Source organism: Theobroma cacao, chromosome 3 (assembly GCF_000208745.1).
Source record: "Theobroma cacao cultivar B97-61/B2 chromosome 3, Criollo_cocoa_genome_V2, whole genome shotgun sequence".
Lineage (NCBI taxonomy): Eukaryota > Viridiplantae > Streptophyta > Magnoliopsida > Malvales > Malvaceae > Theobroma > Theobroma cacao.
Genome location: NC_030852.1, coordinates 35800441 through 35823097, shown reverse-complemented (window position 1 = coordinate 35823097; position 22657 = coordinate 35800441). Strand labels below are relative to the sequence as shown.

Here is a 22657-nt window from a genome sequence, read left to right as displayed (position 1 = left end):
ATGAGCTTTATAACGAATAATGGTATAAAAATAATATATCGAGAGAGAGAAGAAAAATCAATGTTTTACTTGGAGCATTCGCGGTGTGTTACACCAGGAAGCCTGCGTACATGGCAATGTCAGATCATATGCTGCTGACCTTCTCTAAGTTACTAGTACCTATGGTATCAACATCAATTCAAAATGAAACAATCCCCTCCACAACAAGCTGTAAAAGGAATTATCAACAGTTACTAATAATCCATAGTAATCCAAAAATCAAAATAAGCATCTAATGGCTTAATAAGGAAAAAAAAACCCCACATAACATAAAGCTTATTAATTGTTTCTCAATCCTCCAGCTACTACATGTTTGTGTCATATAGTTGAATGTAAGCTTTCAGAGAGCACAAAGGACAGAGCAGAAGCGGACACCTTCCTATTTCATGTCTAAAGATGATGGCTTCTAGAAATTTTAACCACAAAAATTGAGCTTCTTCATCACCTTCGCATATGCGGCTGGTACTATAGCAGGTTTTCTTAGTCGCCGTCTTGATTTTTTGGACTGCATTATACAACAAGATATTACTACATTGCGAGATGAGTCATTGGTTTTCAACATTCTTTATCTGCTCTTAAAGACTTAGAAGAAAGGAAATATAAAAAACGAAGCTTTAGAATAAAAAACGAAGCAAATATAATTATATTATACTGATTGAACTTGAAAGAAGAAAGGAAAATGATTTTGAGATCTCATGATTTCCAACACTTCGTTTATTGGTGACAACCATCTCTAAGGCATCTATTCACTAAGCATAAGCTTCTTTAAGCACAATAATCCTGTATTATACCAAAGAACAATGTTACAGCCTTCAGCCAAAGGTCTTTATCCATAATAGACAATTTCAAGATATCTTCTGTACAATCTTGAAGATTTTTCTGAAAACCAACAGGGACCAGACTAATCTATTTTTAAATCTAATACATGTAGAAATAACTTCATTAAATGAACAACAAGAGTGGGAGATCCACTGGAGACAATAATTATAAACATACCAGAAGACAAGAAAGCATATCAAAGGAAATATACATGCGTGCATGAACACACATCACAGCATCGTTCCTCCTGCCCAGCAGGAGCCATAAACATATGCCTCTGCTTGCCTTTATATTCTTGATCTTCCCCTTTTTTTATACTTGCATCAAACCATTGCTCCCCATCAAGGAGTGAACCAAAATTTGCAGTAAAAGTGCATGGTTGTGATTTGATGCATTTCAACAATGTCAGGCTTCAAAATTACCAGAACACACAACCAAAGTATATAACTAGTATATCCGTAACTGAATAGTTAACACCGCAATTATGCCACGGAGCCCGTGTTACTACCCTAAAATGATAAGGAAACTCCTCTGAATACCCCTTTAACATGAAACCCAAAAATTCATGTTGCGTTAAAAGTTCAAAGTAAGGCTAAACACACCATTATATTCCCACCATCACATCTCACAGCCACACACACACATAATCCAGCTTGATACGTATATTCTATCATAATTCCACAAGCAACTTAGAAGGTTGAACATTAATAGATAGACATTTTAAAAGGCAGTTCCATAACTGGCTTCATAAAAAGTAGCTTTCAAATCTCTAACAACTAAAAATTAGCTGAATTCCTTGAACTCCTCAATAACCGTGTTTAAAAGTCATTAGCACGCACCCTACTCCTCACCTCACTGACACTGAGACATCTAAAATTATATTTATCCTTGATAATATTAGAAGTTAGTAACTATCCTAGGCAGCTTGTTCTTATTGGTTGCTTATCTTACAAATCAGAATTTTAGTAGGACTAAGGGCATACAAAGAACAATTGCTACATATAGTAAAGCATTTCCTTAGCTCAAAAAAGGACTCCAACCCAAAATAAGAACATTAAATTGGAAGAAATACAAAAATGGCGTTACCTTCAAGTGTGCATTATGATTTTTGCCTTCCCTCCAGCGACGAATACTCCCATCACTCATCACCCTAAATCTGGACTTATAGGACCTAATCAAATCCAAATTAAACGATTAAACCAAACAAATCTAAAAATATTTTCCCCCAAACAAAAAATTGCAAGTACAAAAGCATGAACCTACGAATAAGATTTCATCTTAATTTTCTTGATTTTGGAAGTACGAGGAGTCATAGGCTTCCTCCTCTTGGCTCGCTCTCTCGACGAAACATGCCGGACTTGTACCACCTAACAAGAAAACATAATTTCGTTAAAAGCATGAAAAAATTTCCACAACCCAGGAAAATGATAAGGGACCGGAAGCTTACGGAGAGAGGCAGTGGAGAATAACGGAATGAGTTGACGGCGAGGGGAGGCGATGCGGCATTGTTATTGAGGAGGGAGTTGAAGCTCCATTTCGTTGAAATCAAAGGGATTGGAGGAGACAAATGATGGAGAAAGCGACGAGAAGCGGAGAGAGAGGGAAGAGTTTGGGTTGATCGAAGAGCCAAACTCCGGAGCTTGCTGCACAATCTCTGCATCGTTTAACTATTGGTTTCTGCAACAAAAATGGCAGTTTGGGGTTTTAGGCTGCCTGCGATTTAGGGACTGTAATAGGGAGTGTTTGGGCCCAGGGATTAGCGTGACCCAACCCAAGTCATTTTTCCTCTTTCTTTCTTCTTTCTTTTTCTTTTTCCCTGTTCGGTACTAATTACAAAATCTCTCTTAACAAATAACAACACTAATTACAATTTACTTAACTCTTTTTTAAGCAAACATTTTTTCCCCTTGATTCTTCTTATACATTATATGTTTTCCATGGTGAAATAATTCCTTGTGTGTATTTATTTTCGATAATAAAAAGAGTTAAAATATTAAAAAAATAAAAATCATAAACAAGAAAACATATTTACAAATCTCTTTTTATTTTTCTAGCAGGTAGTGAATTTCGAATATTTATGATCTCATCTCACCTTTACCGAATTAAAATTAATTAAAAGTTTCTTTTAAGTTAAATGTCCCTTTTTGCTTTTTTGATGATTAGATAGTTTTCTTAATTTTTTCTCTCTTATAAGTGTTTGATGGATTTGAAAAGGTAATTGAATTTTAATGGAAATTATAAATTTATAATGCATTTGTTAAGAAAATCCTAATTTGTTGATTATGTCAGCTTAAAGTACTTTCCAATATACAATAAGATATGACCAAAAGGAGGCTTTTTTCAATATGCTTACTTTAAATAGATTTTAAAGAAGCTTGGAACTTCCACACATTTGTATTTTGATAAAAATATGATTAAATTATAATATATATATATATATATATATATATAATTTTTTTCTTTTTATTATTTATTTTGAAACTATTATCACCAATTAAATATTAAAATGATAATATTATTTCATAAAATAAACTAAATACTACTTATTTTATTTTCTTTTTATAAATTGATAATTAAATTATTTTTATATTTCATTTCTCAAATCAACTTACTATAAATCCTCCAATTTTACAAAAATAAATAAATAAGTTCCCCGCAGGCTATGAACATAGAGATTACTTAATAAAATTACATTTCCAATTATTAAAAAAAGTGGAATTAAAGTTCCTTACAATAAAAAAATATGCCGCACACATGTAACTTAACTAATTACAATCACATATAGCTTGAAAGATTAATGCTACAAATTTTTGTCCATTTTGCCCAAGTTATTTCCAAAGAATTACGATACAAAAGAAACCCTTTAATTTATTCTTTTAGCCTACGCAGCTTCCTCACCCGCGGCCACGGGCTCTTTCGTCGCGCTGTCATCGCCATTGATATTGATATTGCCATCACCCAAGCCACTTGGGGTTTGGGGTGCAGAAACCGTCTCACCCTCTTCAGCAGTAAGCCCTGAGGCTACAGCGCCTGCCACGTCGCTGATGTTCCCATAAATTGAGATTAACATCGCAACAGCGGCGGTGCAGAACGCGATTCCGAAAGAAGTTCCGACGTTTCCAGCGGCGGCTCCTGACGCTACCGCAAAGCCTAAACAAGTTCCCACCATTTTCACCCAGGAGTACCAGATTGCAAACGCACCTTCTTTCCCGGCCGGTGAACAGTCCATCAGTAAAACTCGTCCGAAGGCATGCAAGACTCCTGTCGACGTGCTTTGAAGTGCAGCGAAAATCAGGATGTGATGTTTCTGCCAGTTGTCCTTCCGGAATTGGAAACCTGTCCCTGAAGTTATTAGTGATAAGATGAGTCCAAGCAGATGCATTTTCACAGCATTTGCCTTTAAGACAAGCTGTAGCGGTTGCAGTAGTGGCAGAGAAACCGAGGGGAAAATGAAATAAATCAGCCAGAAGTAGAGCAAGAACACAGGCTTGAGGCAGAGTTCGCCGACTAAATAAAGTAACCCTCCCGTGAAAATGCACATTGATGTGAATGATGAAAGACCAACAACTATAAGGCTTCCAAGTCCATGATGATACTTAAAAATGGTGAGAAAATGGTCTTTTGGTAGAGTAGAGGAAACGGTTGCCCCATGCCTTAAGGTAACTACGTGAACTATTCCAGCTAGCCACTTGAGTCCACTAAAAATGGAGACAACCCACAGGCCGGTAAATGTATCACGAATTCGAAGCATATAATACACAAATGCTGCTATCACAGCTGACCCCAAGCAACCCGCAGCCGCGGCATAGAGCGAGTGCCAACTCGAGACACCTCTTCTAACTGGGAATTGATGTCTTTGAAGGATCGCTCCTGTGAAGCCTCGGATCATCAGGCCATGATGGCGGGTGTGGGAGGCGGTAGCGATGGTAATGGCAACCACGATTGGAGCAATATATAGCGGGAAGATCCACGTGACTCTGAAGAACCCAACCGGCAGGCAGAAGAATGACCCGATGGCTGTTGCAGCTCCAGCGATGACTTGCTGGTTCCGGCCATGGTCAAGTTTGATGGAAATGAAATGGAGCGCGGGGCCAGCCAGAATTAGGCCGATTGCCCAAGAGATCGAAGTCCACTCCAACGGGGAGACTTTTGAATCGCCAATCGATATTGAACGGCGTGTAAGTCGCTCGTACCTGTAATTAAACGCATAGTTTCATCAATAGGATGGCAGTTGGCAAGAGCTAGAACAAAATAAAACATGTCTGAGCATATCTGGTTTAATTCCCAACTTGACTCTTCTGTCATGTTAGACCCTGTTCCTGTTATGGCTTTAGAACTTGATGAAGTCTAGGAAAAAGGAATTCATGCATTTATTTTTCTAGGTCCAAGACTAAAAGGACTTGGAACTATGTCCTTAACCTTACATGTTATACAGAATCAAGCGTTGATGATATTTGAGAAATGAACACTTACAGTTGCATTTCACTGATCTTGCAAGTCAAGCCCTTGTCGCTCTTGCTCCATCCCTGAGGTGGCTCAGAAGGTAAATCAACGATTTGACCGATGATGAGAGAAAACACTATAGGTATAAGAGCTGTATGAACGAAGTAAGAGCAGAGTTCATACGCATACCAAGCCCAAATTTCCCGTCTCTCGGGCTTAGGCTCGAGCCTCGAATAAGTCCTGTAAGCCTCCCTGGCTCTCTCCATCTTCAAGGAAATGTCATGATCGTCCGAGGTCGACCTGTTCATCTCCTGACCATTCGATGTCGCTGGTCCCTGCAGTTCTTGGTTGCTTTGAACTTCAGAACTCTCTTGATGATCCGCCATGTTACAGTGCCAACGTACGTAAGATGAAAACTCTTCTGGGACTAATAAACAGGGGTGATGAATTAGGGAAGAATTTGCTGGAAGATAAATATTATTTGTTGGGAAATGAAGGGTCGGCAGTATATTGGCACTAAGCAGAGTATGAAAGGAAGAGGTCGACACAAGGATGGAAAATGAAGCATTTTTGGAAGATTATGAGAATATAAGAATAATGTTCATTGTCAGCTGGTGTGAAATTATCAAGAGTTTTTTTTTTTGGCAAAACCTCGTTATGTTCATTTATGAATTAAAATAGAGGGGGATATGATTGGCATCATTCCATGATTCATCGATATTGTCTGTATTTGTTATTTTAAAAGCCAAACAAACAACAAAAAATTCAAAGATCTGAAGGACAAAACACAGTTTCTTTAAACTCGCATTGTTTCTCAGTTTCTGGACCCAAATTAATTGAACTTCATAGTTTAGAGTGGCATCTCTAATTGAATTTGAGATTTGGGTCATGTTTTATACTTACTAGAATATGTTCCTGCGATGCATAAAATAATATTTATTTAAATGTATTTATATTTCAATAATCATATGATTCATATTTACATAAGCAATCATGAAGCTATTTATTAACTATAATACATATAGAACATGTCAAAAGTTGCATAATTGTTTAAGTGGTAATTTATTTTGTAATGTGCATAAAAAATGTCAAAAGTTGCAAAATTGTTTAAGTGGTAATCTATTTTAAGAGTTGTGAATGTAGGCTGCAGTGTACAATTTAAGAATACATAAAATATATGATAAATAATTAACATTTCATTGACTTTAATATTTGGTCTATGTGGAGCTTCTTTTCCAATAATGATAATAAACATTTCATTCTCTATAAATCTGTATAAGAATAACAAAAAAAAAAAAGAAAAACTAAATTCAATCTCACAAAAAGTTCAAGTAAATTGTTGTCTATAATAGAGAAATATAACTACACACTTAATCAAATAAGATAAAAAAAGAAAGAAAAATTTAGAAACTTTCCTGAAAAGTTTATGCTTTCTGTATGGAAGCAATAATATTATAAAATTAAAAATAATAAATAATCCAAGTAATAAAAGCTTGAATAAACAAATCAAATAAGATAAAAAAAAGGAAATTAGAAACTTAGAGCAAAGTTTCTAATTTCTGGAATCAATAATATTATAAAACTAATAATAATAACCTAAATAATAAAAATGGGATAAACAAAAAATTATGAAATTAATTTTCAATTATTCTTTTTATTCTTATCATTTTTTAAACTAATCTTATAAATTTAAATTAACGCATAAATTAAAATAAACTAAATAATTAAAAGGTAAAACAATGGGCAAGGAAATAAGATGGAGAAGAAAAGAATAAAATAAGAGAGAAGATAGTTTATTTCTATTTAATATGTTCATACCTCGTGGCCAACAATTAGGTTCTCAATTGTCCTTGGACAAATTTTAATGTATGTAGATTACTATTTATGAGTAAAAACATGTTTATGTCCAGACAAGTATTTCAAAAAAATAAATAAAATATTTTAATTTCATATAGAGTAATAAGAAAATTTTGAGAGGTCGATAAGTGTTATAAGCATGAACTTTGCACATTTCAATAAATTAACTTTTTGAGAAGAGTATAATGATTCGTGATACTTACCTTCTTTACGCGTCAACTAAAAAGAAATTATTTTTGACATAATACTTGAAAAAATCTTAAATTATTTAAAAAAATTAAATCAATCTTTATTTTTTAATTGTATTCAATCAAATGCTTATATTTTTTTTTGGTAAAGTAAAGCTTTATAATTAACAATTAATTAATTATTGTTAGTCAAAATAATACTTATCACTCTATACTCACATGGTGTTATTGTAGTGTTTATGTGGGAGAAAAAAATATAACATAATCATGTTACACTTTATATCAATATATTACATCATTATCCATTATGACATACTAACATGTCAAGTTAACATCATCTAACATAAAAGGATAAATAATATTTTGATTAATAACTGTTAGTAAACCTTTAGTCATAAACGTTTATTTGATACAAATAAAAATATAAAAACTTGATTAAATGTAGTAAAAGAATAATTATTTATTTGATTTTTTTACTAATTTAAGGATATTTTTTAGAATTATATCAATAATTTTCTATTCCTAATTTTTTAAACTTGGGCTTAAAACATTATTGCTTTTAATGCGCTCAAAGATGCCCAATTGACACCAGCCCATCCCAGCCTGCAATGACCAATGAGCGCCTCACCAATAGCTAGCCAGGCTTGGACGAAAGTCCAACTTTGCTCTCTCTTTTTTTGTTCTTTTTTGGATAATTTAAGAAGTCCATTATTATCAACAAATAAACTTTTATTTAAATATAAATTCTATCCAAAATGATGGTAATTTAATTTTTTCACATAACACTCAATAATTTTTTAATTAACTTTATGGATAAGTTTTTTTTTTTTAAGTTGGAAGATCTCTCAAATCTAATTACCCTGTTAAAATTTTATTAAAATAAGTTCTGTTTCCATAAATTATAAAAATATCTTTAATTTAAAAATTAACTAATTTATTCATATTTAAAATATAATGGTGTAAGGTGAAAAGAAAAACTACTATATGATCATAGCGACCATTAACGGCAAGAGAGGGATAGGGGATATTCCCGCCCAAAAGGGTAACTAAAAAGTGACTTGCAACCTAACTTATTCGAAGGTATTATTATAATTGTGTGGCATGCAATAGTTTAAAGACTTGTAGCACTCTTAAGTGCACTTGCTCCACCGCCCTTTACCAAATGGGCAAAGACTTTCAACTGCAGACCAAACAATTTAACTGTTCTGTTTTAAATCTTGTTCCTTGATGGAAAATATTCCACTCTTAATTCAAAGTAAAAAACAAAAAGGTTTAAGTCATGCAAAGAAATCTTTTGGGGCTATTAGTCAAGGTTTTATTAATACCAAAGATTATCAAAGGGAATAAATCATGTCAGCTTTTGGAAGGAAAAGGAGATAAAGATTACACAAAAAGATGAGGAATCATTTATTTATTATGTTTATGGCTTTATCTTGAGCAGTAAATCTGAGTAAGAATCATATTTTATTGCCTGATTTTGGGGCATTAATGGTGGGGAGGGGCAACTCTGTCATGATCACAATCCAACCATGAGCTTTTCCACCGCAAGGAAAACATGAACACTGAAAAAGATCCAATAGACAAAGAGTCCCCCTTTCTCAGATTCTTTAATCAAAAGACTTTTACAAGAAAACAAAAGATTAGCGGCAATCAACACATGAACCCCAATCCCAAACAAAAACAATCCCCTGGATGTATGCCCATCATCATCACCCCCACCTTTCTCTCTCATTCCAGCACACTTTCAATAAACCAAACAGTTCATGCTCTCAGAGTCACATGCACATGGAAACTCTTCTTAGTCAAAATAAACCACATCCTGGATTAAATTATTAAGAACCCAATTTAATTATAGGAGTTGATTATAAAAGAATCGAGAACAGCATCCTTGACAGATCAAAAATCCATTTCTTTCCCACTTAAATAGAGAACTGTATAAATATATATATATATATATATATATCCTTTCCTTTCTGTTTACTTTCATTCTATTCTTACATCATCAGTCACAGAATTTGGACCATTAGGTTGCTTCTGTTCATATCCTTTGTCTTTCTCTTATCTCTTTCAAACTTTCACATGTTTTGTTTTTCTCTGTAGCCTTCGTTGATTTCTTTTGCTTTGCTTTGCTTTTTTTTTCGACCATGGCAACTCTGGGTGATATTGGGGTGTCTGCCTTAATCAACATCCTCACTGCATTTGCATTCTTGTTGGCTTTTGCTCTGCTGAGGATTCAACCAATTAACGACAGAGTTTACTTCCCAAAATGGTACATCAATGGAGGAAGAACAAGCCCGAGAAGGGGTGGGAATTTTGTGGCAAAGTTTGTCAACCTCAATTGCATGACTTATCTTACTTTCTTGAATTGGATGCCTCAAGCTTTGAAGATGAGTGAGACTGAGATTATCAACCATGCTGGCCTCGACTCTGCTGTTTTTCTCAGAATTTACACTCTTGGGTACTTTTTGCTCGTTTCCTTCACTGTCTCGTTGCTTGTCGTTGATATGTTGTTTCTTTTGTCAGTAAAATTGAATTTTGTGCTATAATTTGCATTCTTTCACGTTATCAACATTGTGGATCAAAAATAAAAAACTTTACCTTTTCTTCTCTCTCGAGAATTCATTTTCTACGGTTATCAATTTTCTTGTTTTACTCTTTCATGTCCTTTTCTACTTATTTTGGGTTCTGGGTAGTATTTGTTTCTGGAGGAAGTTCTGGAGTTTGAATGATACTGATGTTAATGTGATTGATTTTAAGAATCAGATTGCTTATGTTCTTTGAATTGGTAAAGTTTGTCTTGGAGTTAGAACTAGCTCGTTCCTCATTGACTTGATTCAGTACCTCTGCTTTGACTGTCTAAGCTGACCGCAATCTCTGGTTACCACCTGCGTTCTGTATCAAATCATACGATGTAGTGTTACACTAACACTATGTTTGGTAGGATGGAAAGAGGAAGAAAGAAAAGGGAGTGAAAGGAAAGTCGTGTTTTTTTATTCCCATCTCTCATACCTAACACAAGGAAGGGAAAACAACCTTCCTCCGTCGCTTTCATTTTTTTATTCCTCACCTTTTTCGCTTCCCTCTATCATCCTTCCTTCCTACCAAACATAGTGTTAAGTGAAGACCGGGGTCTCATTAGTTCCATTGACTGTTGGATATCGGTTAAATTTAGCTGAAGCTGCCTTAATGGCAACTAGTTGTAGAACTATCTGAAGAAGCTGTTTCACGTGACTTAAGAGTTAAGAGCCATGCTACTGTTCCTCACTCATGATGCCCTGTTTCTAGGTCATTGAAATGACACATTACAAACTGCATTCTCAGTCTCAAAAGAGTAATCAGATTTGCAAGGATGAGTAGACTGCATTCCTCTTGTTTGTTTATGTGCATTAAGTCTTGAATGATGGTATTACAGATGTACTCTGTTTTATCATCTGGTCACTGTATATCTCTGTCATGAAACCTTGATATTATTTGAATTCTTTATATTATTCACAGCTGCCTCAATTAAGGGTTAATCTCACCCTTCTTAAATTTTTTATGTTTGTGCTTCAGAACCTTGACTGCTTCTTTGATATTGAAGCATTTATATCCATTTTCAACATAAGAGAAAGAAGTTTTAATATCTTTAACCATTTTTTAACACAGTTCTTTCCCTTTCTTACAGGGTAAAGATTTTTGTGCCCATAACAGTTGTGGCACTTCTTATCCTCATTCCAGTGAATGTGTCAAGTGGAACATTATTTTTCCTGAGGAAAGAATTGGTTGTGAGTGACATTGATAAGCTCTCGATATCGAATGTTCGCCCTGAATCTATAAGGTCAGTTTAGTATATATTTAATAAATATCTCTTTGTGGATTTTGTTGCTTTTCTAAAGAAGTTCTTCTTGAATATCAGGTTTTTTGTTCATATTGGGTTAGAATACTTGTTCACGATTTGGATTTGCTACATGCTTTACAAGGAATATGATAATGTAGCAAGAATGAGGTTGCATTTCTTGGCCTCCCAACGTAGGCGTGCAGAACAGTTCACTGTGAGTTGAACATTCTATTAACTTTCTTAAGAACAATTACAGCAGATTAAAAATTGAGAAGAAACTGTTGTGTAGTTGTTTCATCATTCAAATTTGAGGACTGGAATGAACTTTTACCATCACTTGCGCAACCCTAGTACACCCTTCAGCCCCACTTCTTATAATGCTTAGATTTTGCTATTAAGTGGTTTGTTCAAGTTTTTTCTGGGTAAAATTTGGTGAATTTTGCAGGTAGTTGTGAGGAACGTGCCTCAGATGTCTGGTCACTCAATATCAGATTCCGTGGACCACTTCTTTAAAACAAATCACCCTGATCATTATCTTTGTCACCAGGTAATGCACTTCTTTTGTTCCTTCTTGATTTATTGATTTCATTTTTTAATTAGAATGAGACTAGCAAATCATAATAAACATATAGCATGTCCTTGTCCTTTCCTTGTGGGGCTTTATGATTCCTGCATTAATTTTGTACTCAGGCGGTCTATAATGCAAACAAATTCGCTAAATTGGTGAGAAAAAGAGATAGGCTCCAAAATTGGCTGGACTATAACCAACTGAAGTTCGAAAGACATCCAGAGAAGAGACCAACTAAAAAGGTAGGTTATGCTTATAAACTTTCATGGCAGAAGCAGTTGGCTTTATGTTTTATGTTGTAGACTTTGAGCTATTTATAAAACTAATAATTCATCTAATTATGGACCTAGGAATTTGATGCCTTAAATGCTTTCTACTTTCAGGCAGGATTTCTTGGGCTATGGGGTGAAAGAGTTGATTCCATTGATTTCTACAAACATCAAATAAAAGAGTTTGATAAAAAAGTAAGCTGCTGGTGCTGTTTTATTCTCATGCATTAATATTTAAATGTTTCAAATATAAATTTAACCTTTCTAAAATTTCCTTCTGCATATTTCTGGACCATTGGATGCCTCTTATGTTCCATACATTAATTGTTTTTAACTGTCTCAGATGGCACTAGAGCGCCAGAAGGTTCTCAAAGACCCAAAATCTATTCTGCCAGTTGCTTTTGTATCATTCAAATCACGTTGGGGTGCTGCTGTTTGTGCACAGACACAACAAAGCAAAAATCCAACACTTTGGTTAACGAATTGGGCTCCAGAACCCCGTGATGTTTATTGGCGGAATCTGGCTATTCCATTTGTTTCGTTGACCATTCGGAAACTAATAATATCATTATCAGTATTTGCCTTGGTTTTTTTCTACATGATACCCATTGCTTTCGTTCAATCCCTTGCAAATTTAGAGGGTCTTGAAAGAGTTGCTCCTTTCCTGAGGCCTGTTATAGAACTGTAAGTTAACTATCTATTCTTAGCTTGTAGATAATTCAATTGTGAGTTACCAATATGCATTATTTTTTAGATGATCAAATTGTGATAAACTTCACCCTTACATCTAGTGCTCAGTTTTCATACTATCACTTATGAAATGATTGTTTACACTCTTTTGTATACACTATACTACGGACAAAATTTTGGGGCAACAATCTTTTCTTTCAGGCCATTTGGGAAAGGTTATACTGTTATTGCTTTTTTCTTACTTTGATCATTTGCCTAAATTACATGCAAGCAAAGTCATTTGAAAATAGATAAAAGTACTAAATTTGCAAAACCACTACTTTATATATCATCAATTTTTTGTTCCTACGCTAATTGTAAGACTTCTTTGGCAAAATGGCTTGTTGGGCCCCATTTAACGTTTTGATAATCTCTGAAACTTAAGAGGACTTGTCATTATGATATTATAACCATTATAGCAACTTTTAGACCACTAGTATCATTTAATCAAAGGAAAGGTCAGTATTGGAAACTTTGTATGATGTTTTCGTACTCCTAACACATTACTAACTGGAATTAATATGCAGGAAATTCATCAAATCTTTCTTGCAAGGTTTCCTTCCTGGTCTTGCTCTTAAAATCTTTTTGTATATACTGCCTACGATTTTGATGATCATGTCGAAGATTGAGGGACATATAGCATTATCAACTCTTGAACGACGAGCATCAGCAAAGTATTATTATTTTATGTTGGTGAATGTGTTCTTGGGGAGTATAGTGACTGGAACAGCTTTTGAGCAATTGCATTCTTTCCTTCACCAATCACCAACGCAGTAATACTCCATACATCTCTGTTGCTTTTTTTTCCTTTTTTTTTCCAAAGGTGCTATGCCACTGTCTTAAATTGCTAATTTCTTTTATTTTATATCTCTCAAAGTGAAATTGACATTTTTAGAAATTTTTTGATTAGCTGAGTTGTGTCTGGCAATGTGGATGATGTGGAAGAAACCTGAGATCTAGAGGGAAGGAGGACAGGGAGAGGGAGAGTGTGAAAAGAATGCCTGCTAGGTGATTGTAAGGAGCAAGAGCTAAGAATCTAGATCCCTTTGAATGGAATCCAACTACGATATATAGCAATCTTAGATGGACTCTCTTGACAGTGACCCTTAAAAACATGGTGTGGCCTGATATGAAAGATTCCTTTTGAGCTTCAACTGTACCTAGTGCCAAATAAGGTTAGAATGGGAAATCCCTTTAAATATTGAACACTGGGATGAAAGTCCCTCATATATTGATGTGGAGCCTCTGAGGATACTGTGGGCTTCTTGTGATGCTATGGTGGTGGACCTCAATATGGGGATAGTAATCCATCATATGCTGCACCCCTTGCAGACCTTTTAAGATACTGATACAAGCACAACACGTTTCCTGTTAATTTAAAGTTGGTTCCACAGGAGCTTGTGTTGCCTGCAAAACATTAGTCTAGCTATGAGTAGTAGTGAAAGATGGCGGAGAGAATTTATTCTCTAAACAGTAGTGCTTGTGTTGTAGAGTAATAGCCTGCCAAAAATTGAAACATAAATTTAGCTTGCAGCAATATGAAGGTTGTATAACTCATCTTGAATCCTGCAATCACCATTTGTTTTTATTTTGTATTCTGTTTTTCTTTTGGCACCAGCTTTGTTTGTTGAAACTTTTCTTTGATGTGAATGTTAGTGTACAGCTTTCAAGATGCCTTGTTCTATGCTCTGATTGTTCCATTCTATTATAGGATCCCTAGAACCATAGGGGTGTCGATACCAATGAAGGCCACTTTTTTTATTACATATATTATGGTTGATGGATGGGCTGGTATAGCTAGCGAGATTCTCCGATTGAAGCCATTGGTTATTTTTCATCTTAAGAACATGTTTCTGGTGAAGACTGAGCGAGATAGAGAAAAGGCAATGGACCCTGGAAGCGTGGATTATCCAGAAACTCTCCCAAGTCTCCAACTGTACTTCCTTTTGGGAATTGTCTATGCTGTGGTTACTCCCATTCTTCTTCCATTTATATTAGTCTTCTTTGCCTTTGCCTACTTGGTTTACCGTCATCAGGTTAGTTTATGCACAACTCTTTTTCATTTATATCTTTCTCTTTCTGCGACGTTTTTTGGTAGTTTAATCAGTTACTTGAAGCATACAATAAAATGTCTGCATGTTGAAAATTAATTCTCATTAGGATGCTCATAAGCCATAACTGATAAAATTTAACTGTCAAGAGAGAAAGAGTCTACTGATATCTATAAGATCCTTTTGCAGATCATGTCATTTTGTTGTAGATTTTGATGTTGTTTTAAGAGTTTTGGTTTTACTTGTAATCTCATTTGCCATTTGATCATGCAGATAATTAATGTCTACAATCCACAATATGAGAGTGGTGCTGCATTCTGGCCACATGTTCACAGCCGCATAATAGCAAGCTTATTGATCTCTCAACTTCTATTAATGGGTTTGCTCAGTACAAAAAAGGCTGCGAATTCCACTCCTCTTCTTGTTATCTTACCCATATTGACATTAGCCTTCCATAAATATTGCAAAAACCGTTTTGAGCCAGCATTCAGAAAGTATCCACTGGAGGTAAGGTTTTTTTTTTTCATCTGTGCAGTCTTTCAGTCGGCTTTAACCGTTTGCTTACAACATTCTACATCTATCATAAGTGATATCCTATTTGATATGCATTTAGGCTAAGTTATGATGTCAGTTCTAGGTTTTACAAGTAAAATTATAGAGCTTCCTTTTGGATGCGCTTTTACTTTTATGATTGTTGTCTGGAGGTAGTTTAATTTATCTCATAAGAATCGCAAATTTTGTCCTCATATTGATAAAAGTTCTTTTTTCACTTTTATTTTGCAGGAAGCAATGGCAAAGGACATAATGGATCGGACCACAGAACCTGATCTAAACTTAAAAGCTTTCTTAGCTGATGCTTACTTGCACCCAATTTTCCGAACATTTGAGGAAGAGGAGTTGGTGGAGGTCAGAGTTGATAAAGTTAGAGTTGATAGACAACAATCTTATGCTGACAATGCCCCAACTAGTGATCTCAGTTCCCCCTCCCCACCTCATGAGGTATACCATTCCACCTCCCCCCCTCATCATAGCTATCAGCCCACCTCCCCACCCCAAGATGTATATTATCATGGCTCCACACCCCAATATGCTTATAACTTCTCCTCGCCTCCCCATTATGGCTATCATTATGAAGCAGAGCCATGATCTTCAAGGAACTAATATGCTTAGAAGGAGTCCTAACCAAACTTTGTCAGATTCTTTTAACTTACCGCCAGGTATTGATGATGAAATCCTTCTCCTTTCCTGTAATTATTGTTAAGCAGAAGTACATATCAGTTAAGGCATTTTTCCAGAAATTATGCTTGAAGTTCCACCATACTCAATTTGGTCCTCGAGTTGAACTTCCCTTGCTACTCAGGTTGTAATTGTTACTTGTTTTTTTGGATTTGCAGAGTTCAATGGTTTGCTTTCCCTGTAAATTATTGAGTTGTCAATGTAAAATGGCTTTGAAATTTCCTTGACATAATGTCTTGGTTTTTGCCATGGTTGGTGCAATGTCCCTAGGACATGAAATGTTAGTAGGATGGAAATTTTCCGTTTCTTTTGCTTCATGTCTGGCATATGGAAATGGAAGTAATGTAATAAAGCTTGAGGACTTGGATTGCTTTTAAAGTTACTAGACTTGGGCTTCTACTCCTTTTAGAATTTTGGGCACGTAGAGTCTCAAATCACTTGGGCTGCTTCTGGGTCCATTAATCTTCAAACTATCAATCAACATACACAGAATGAACTGTACTACTATCTACATCATCTTGACAATTGTTTTAATGTGTAAATTATGCATCAGATTAATAATAGAATTCTTGTTTTTATATATTGCGTTCTCTTTTTGAAGTTGAAATGTTGAACCACTAGAATATGACCAAATCAATTCAAGAATTGAGTACTAGTGCACGAGGCCATGGCTGCTGGACCAAACATGAATTAGGAAAGCGAATGCATCAGCATCAGCCCGAGGTCAAGATGTTAGATTCAGTCCAACCCCATGTCCAAACGAATCTACATTCTTCATCCATTGTTGAGTCAAGCCATTCATTTCCAGATGACTTAGCATGAACGTTTCTTGACAAGGAGGTAATCATTTTCCAGCTCATGGTGCTTCGGATTGCCATCTTGGACCGAAATGGTAATTGGATCAATACGGATGATGAAGAATTTGTTAGTCAAGACCCATTTGGCCGACCAGGAATCACTTTTTCTTTCCGCAGGGAAATGGTGAAACTGTGTTCAAGACCCATTTGGCAGACCGGGAATCACTTTTTCTTTCCTCAGGGAAATGGTAAAACTATGTTCAAGTCGTACTCCAAAGTCAATGCGAATAAATCAAAGGGAAAGAAACGTCGGGAGTCGTTCAAAGAATGAAAGCAAATGACAGCACTAGATTTACTGGAATTGTTTATCCATATTCCTAGTGAAGGGAACTCTTTCTTAAGATGCTCTCTCCCTTCACTTGAACCCTGTAAGAAACTTGGAAAAACAGAGCATGCATGGGGTAACATGTGCCATCATCTTACCACCGTTGCATGTCTCTCCTCCTTTGTTCTGTTATTGATGATTGTCCATATTGATCAAACCAACACATCCACATGTCTGCTTTCTCCATTTTTGTTAATTTTGTGAATCTAAGACAAATATCCATTCCAAAATCAATTAATAATAAGTAAAGATATTTTTATCATATTTATATGTTCAATATATATTTTTATATGTAATTTTTTCCATCATCATTTTAAAAGATAATTGATTAGATCTCATTCTTATTTGTCATAGATTATTATTCTTTGTGATTAAACCAACACATTGATCAGATGGTCGAGATGTTTTTCTCCACTTTTGATGTTGTTATTGAATTCTTGGTACAAATATTAAATTTAAAATTAATTAACAATAAGTGAAGAGATCGTTGTTACATTTATCACCACTCCAATAATTTTAAAAAATAATTAATTAAGTTAGCTTAATTTCTTCCTTTCATTTTGGCAGATTTTTTAGATCAAGAAAACCCATTTATTTTTTTTAATACAAAAATGAAATTGAGTAAGTTGTACTTCTTTTACCAAGTCAAACATTCGTGAATGTCTTGAGAATGAAGGTCGGTTAAGACATTTTAAATTAGAAGCATGTACCTAACCAAAGCAAATTGAACATATAATAGTACTATTAATTAAGTATTTATTTATTTATTTTACTTTCCCTATTTCGAGGAATCAATTAGGGAGAAAGTAGAATCCGAGAAAGTGAAAGAAAATGGTTTCTTGAATTTCTTATCATCGTCGTAGGAAAAGAAAAAAAAAATTCTGGCGAATAGAACATTTTATCATTTTCCATGGACCCAATTGACTTTGTTTTATTGCATGCCACTCAATTTTGGGTTGGGTAAGTAATGATTCACAATCACTCGTGAATTTGACTCGTGCTTAAATTTTTGAATCGAACTTCGGTTAATTTTATGATTTAATTGATGATTTACAATTTAAAATTTTTAAAATTGAATTTTTTTCAATGATTCATGACTTTAGATCGACTATTAAATCGATTTTAAATTAATGATTAGTTAAAAATCATAAAAAATCCTTTATAAATATGTTGATTCTTGATCATTAAGTTAATGAGTCATTTAAAGCATTTATATTTAATGCAAATAATACATGAATAAATACAAAGGGTTACTAGTCACATAAAAAAATATTAAAATTTAAAGATAGTAAATGAATTAAAACGTGGATGCATGAATGTTCTCATAATATTCATGAATTTAATAACCATTTGATTGTAATTTATTATTATAACAATGAAACATTATTATATTTAATTAAATCATAAAATTCAAAGTCAACTTTACATTAATTTCTAATTAAGATATACAATTTTTAGGACCAGCCTTACATGAATGGTCGGCGATCCCAAGCCGAACCACTGGACCATCCATACTTACCCCCTGGTGCAGGACGTTAAAAGCAACTCCTTTGTGATTATAAAAAACAAAAGCAACCATAAACGTTTCTTTCGCAGCACGAGCCGCATACGTGAAAACTAAAAAACTAAAACCTTTTCTCCTCTGCTCTGCCTCTCCTCTGTTTCGTTTCTTTTTTAAGTTCCTACGTTTCTTTCTCTGTCTTTTTTTCTTTTTTAACTAAACTCTACATCAATGGCAACGAGCTTGAACTCCCATTTCAGCTTCCAACCCTCAGAATCCAAGACAACTCGTTTTCCTGACTGGTATTCACCAGAAACAGGAATTTATTCCAGCAAGCATTCCTCTATATCCCTCCCCACGGATCATTTTCTTGATATTGTTTCCTTCATTTTCTCTCACCAACATGATGGGGTCACTGCTTTGATTGATTCCTCATCTGGGTATTCAATATCTTACGCAAAGCTTTTACCTTTGATCCAGTCAATGGCCTCTGGTCTCCACCACCTGGGTGTTTCTCAAGGTGATGTGGTCTTGCTTTTGTTGCCAAATTCTGTTCACTTCCCCATTATTTTCTTGAGTGTTTTATATTTAGGTGCAATTGTTACCACCATGAATCCACTAACTAGTATGTTGGAGATCAAGAAACAGATTGCTGATTCCAGTGTGCGTTTTGCTTTTACACTACTTGACAAGGTTGACAAACTTAAGAACTTGGGTGTTCATGCAATTGGGGTACCAGAAAACTTGAACTTGGATTCAGAAAAGACTGATTTTTTACTTTTTCATAAGCTTATTGGGGGGCAATTTGATAAGGCACCAAGGCCAGTGATTAGGCAGCAAGACACTGCAGCAATAATGTATTCATCAGGTACTACCGGTGTTAGTAAGGGAGTTGTCCTTACACATGGGAATTTTATAGCAATGGTTGAGCTTTTTGTAAGATTTGAGGCCTTACAGTACGAGTATTCAAGTTCAAAGAATGTGTATTTAGCTGTTCTACCAATGTTCCATATTTATGGACTATCACTCTTTGTGGTAGGATTGTTATCACTGGGGACTAGTATTGTTGTCATGAGGAGATTTAATGCCACCGAAATGGTGAAAGTAATTGATAAATATGGAGTTACTCACTTTCCAGTTGTTCCACCTATACTGACAACATTGGCAATGAGAGCCAAGGGTGTTTGTGAAAATAGCTTGAAGAGTTTGAAACAGGTTTCTTGCGGTGCTGCTCCTTTGAGCGGGAAAGCGATAGAGGACTTTGTTCAGGCTCTCCCTCATGTTGATTTCATTCAGGTACCAAGGCTTAAGTTTTGACATAGACCTCTTAAGTTATCATGCTGTAACAACTTGCATTCCAATAATAAGCTATTTAGATTTTGTACCTTTCTGCTTTTGTTGATCGAGAGGTTACTGCTTTCTCTGACTCTGAGAATGCTAATGTTGAATTTCGACATGAAACTATGGTTCAGAGTAGAATTTTATAAATTTACGCTCTTTTTCGATTGATATGTAAAATTTCTTGGGCAATTACAAAGCTTGCTTGAATTATATCTATTGACAGGGTTATGGCATGACTGAATCAACTGCAGTAGGAAACCGTGGCTTCAACAATGAAAAACATCATAAATATTCTTCAGTAGGACTTCTAGCTCCAAACATGCAAGCCAAAGTGGTGGATTGGAATTCTGGCTCTTCTCTGCCTCCTGGCAGTCATGGAGAGCTTTGGCTAAGAGGACCTGGAATTATGCAAGGTAATTAATCATCTTTTCCGCGAAATGCTTTTATTGTCACCATCCAGTCAATGCTAGTGTCTTACATGTTAGAAGAGATAAAAGGTGTGCCATGCCCTGTTTTCTAGTAGGGCCTCCTTTTGGTTTTGACTGATGTCAGATTATTCTGTCATGCAAAGGTGTGTTATGCCCTGTTTTTCTCGTCTCCAATTTACTTCTGAATTCCGCATGGTGTACCCTCATCTTTGTGGCGCTTTGAATATGACTAGTGTTGTGACATTTAAACTGTTTCTTTCTATACTTGTAGGGTGCTTTATTTGCATGATCAGTGGTCCAGTTAGACTTACAAACATGTTTGCAGTTTGTTTAAAGTAGTCCATGCAGCAGGAAAAGACTTTCTATTCAGTTTTACGTCTTTCAGAAATGGAAACGTCCTAAAATTTTGGATTACATTGACATCTTGTTGAATTCTTATGTCTATATCAAATTTCATAGGGATGAATTGAAGCATGACACACTTTCCTAGCCAAAATATTGTTGGGTAGCTTACTTGGTAGGGTTCTCTTAATTTCCCAGGATACTTAAATAATGTTGAGGCCACCAGGATGACAATTGACAAAGACGGTTGGCTACGCACTGGTGACATTGTTTGTTTTGATGAAGATGGGTACATGTATGTATCTGACCGCTTAAAAGAGATTATAAAATACAAGGGCTATCAGGCATGACTTTTTCTTCCCTGTCATCTTAGTACTTTATGACCAGACAAAGTCTAGTGATCTCTAATCACGTTAGCATGGTGTTTGTAATGTTATTGTGGTACCAGATTGCCCCTGCTGATTTAGAGGCCATCCTGATTTCCCATCCTGAGATACTTGACGCTGCTGTAATTCCGTAAGTATTATTTTTCCAACTGTTTCAAATTTTTCCTGGTGGACATTTGACATGTTGTGGAGAGAATTATTTACACTTCTTCCCGAATAAAATGAATCTCCAATGCTAAGCATTGGCCTCTGATTTCTTAAACATAATGAAGCTAATAAGAAGCACCATGTCTATGTGGAACAATAAATCGCAAAGTGCGGACCGGAAACCTAAGTGAAGGAGGGTTATATTGTAGATTAATGCCTGATTAACTTGTCTATGGAATGAATTATTGCAAGTTGCAACCATTACCATACATCTTTTAGCACCTGATACTGTTTTCAGCCATATGAATGATGGGGTTGAATTTCATCCAATTGCTTTAATTCACCCTACTTACCTTCATATTTATTGATTTTGAGTGCTTTAGAGCCATTGATGAAGAAGCTGGTGAGATTCCTGTGGCATTTGTGGTGAGGAGGCAAGGTAGCACACTGACCCAGGGAGCTGTCATGGACTTCGTGGCTAAGCAGGTGTGGAAGTTCCTAACTTTTTGTGGATATCGTACTCTTATACTCTCCCTGTTTATCAAACACTTACCATGTGTTTTCTTCTCTATTTATATCAGGTTGCACCTTATAAGAAAGTAAGAAAGGTGGTGTTTACAAAATCAATACCAAAGTCTGCTGCAGGGAAGACCCTAAGAAGAGAGCTTAGGAACTTCTTAAGTTCTAGACTTTAAGATCTCTGATAGGGGCAGTGGCTGATTTTATGCAGCCTCACTTCAAACAAGCAAGGACATTTAGCTGTAAAGATAATTATCTGCTGCTAACTCATATTAGTCTTGAAACATTTCATGTAATTAGTTAATGCTTTATTAATAACCTTTTGCCTGAGATACTTCTGCTGCCTGCTCTGCCTGCTGTGCTAAGCTTGAAGGTCGTTGCTGTTCTTCATGGTTTTTTAACCAACTTAGATTGTTCACCATTTTTAATGCGGTTTAGCATTTTCCTTTCCTTAATCTGAAGTAATGTAATGTGCAATTATAGAAAGCAAGTTAACAGGCAGATTCCCACCTATTGGGAAGAAAACTGAAGGCACATCTTAAAACTTGACAATCTAGCACAAACAGGAAGAAAACTCCCACTCCCACCGTTAGATTACCATTGTTTAGGTACAAGATGTGCTTAGCCAAGAGATCTTCCAAGCATCATCAATCTATCTTTAGAGAACATAACATTTGCGAAAAAGCCAAGAATTTCTTAGGTAAATTTGCTAAAGTTGCTATTTTCTGTAAATTTACCAAGCGGCACTATGCCACTATCCATAGGCCCCCACAAACCCCACCCACCCCCCAAAAA

General features: G+C 35.3%; 4 protein-coding genes across 5 annotated transcripts; 2 read left to right on the top strand and 2 right to left on the bottom strand.

The window, feature by feature from the left end:
• LOC108661083 lies at window positions 39-2599 on the bottom strand. Its single transcript, XM_018116848.1, has 5 exons — window positions 2306-2599; window positions 2122-2225; window positions 1945-2029; window positions 485-544; window positions 39-208 (listed from the first exon to the last, which is right to left on the bottom strand). The coding sequence occupies exons 1-5, from the start codon at window positions 2516-2518 to the stop codon at window positions 179-181; spliced, it is 492 nt and encodes a 163-aa protein (XP_017972337.1). The 5' UTR covers window positions 2519-2599; the 3' UTR covers window positions 39-178.
• On the bottom strand, window positions 3601-5906 carry LOC18606862. The gene is made up of 2 exons (XM_018117157.1): window positions 5332-5906; window positions 3601-5069 (listed from the first exon to the last, which is right to left on the bottom strand). The coding sequence occupies exons 1-2, from the start codon at window positions 5685-5687 to the stop codon at window positions 3740-3742; spliced, it is 1686 nt and encodes a 561-aa protein (XP_017972646.1). The 5' UTR covers window positions 5688-5906; the 3' UTR covers window positions 3601-3739.
• On the top strand, window positions 9309-16411 carry LOC18606861 (CSC1-like protein At1g32090). The gene is made up of 11 exons (XM_018118345.1): window positions 9309-9804; window positions 11011-11163; window positions 11242-11377; window positions 11609-11710; window positions 11854-11973; window positions 12115-12195; window positions 12344-12684; window positions 13257-13502; window positions 14441-14765; window positions 15054-15287; window positions 15564-16411. Exons 1-11 carry the CDS (start codon window positions 9491-9493, stop codon window positions 15924-15926), a joined length of 2415 nt encoding a protein of 804 aa, XP_017973834.1. The 5' UTR covers window positions 9309-9490; the 3' UTR covers window positions 15927-16411.
• On the top strand, window positions 18788-22290 carry LOC18606860 (4-coumarate--CoA ligase-like 6). Of its 2 annotated transcripts, none has more exons than XR_001926909.1 (6): window positions 18788-19995; window positions 20264-20453; window positions 21009-21154; window positions 21259-21326; window positions 21719-21829; window positions 21925-22020. XR_001926909.1 is itself a non-coding variant. In XM_007040713.2 (6 exons), exons 1-6 carry the CDS (start codon window positions 18931-18933, stop codon window positions 22036-22038), a joined length of 1686 nt encoding a protein of 561 aa, XP_007040775.2. In that variant the 5' UTR covers window positions 18788-18930; the 3' UTR covers window positions 22039-22290. The 2 variants fall into 2 exon arrangements, 1 of the variants encoding a protein (XP_007040775.2); XM_007040713.2 differs by having other exon boundaries at window positions 21727-21829; window positions 21925-22290.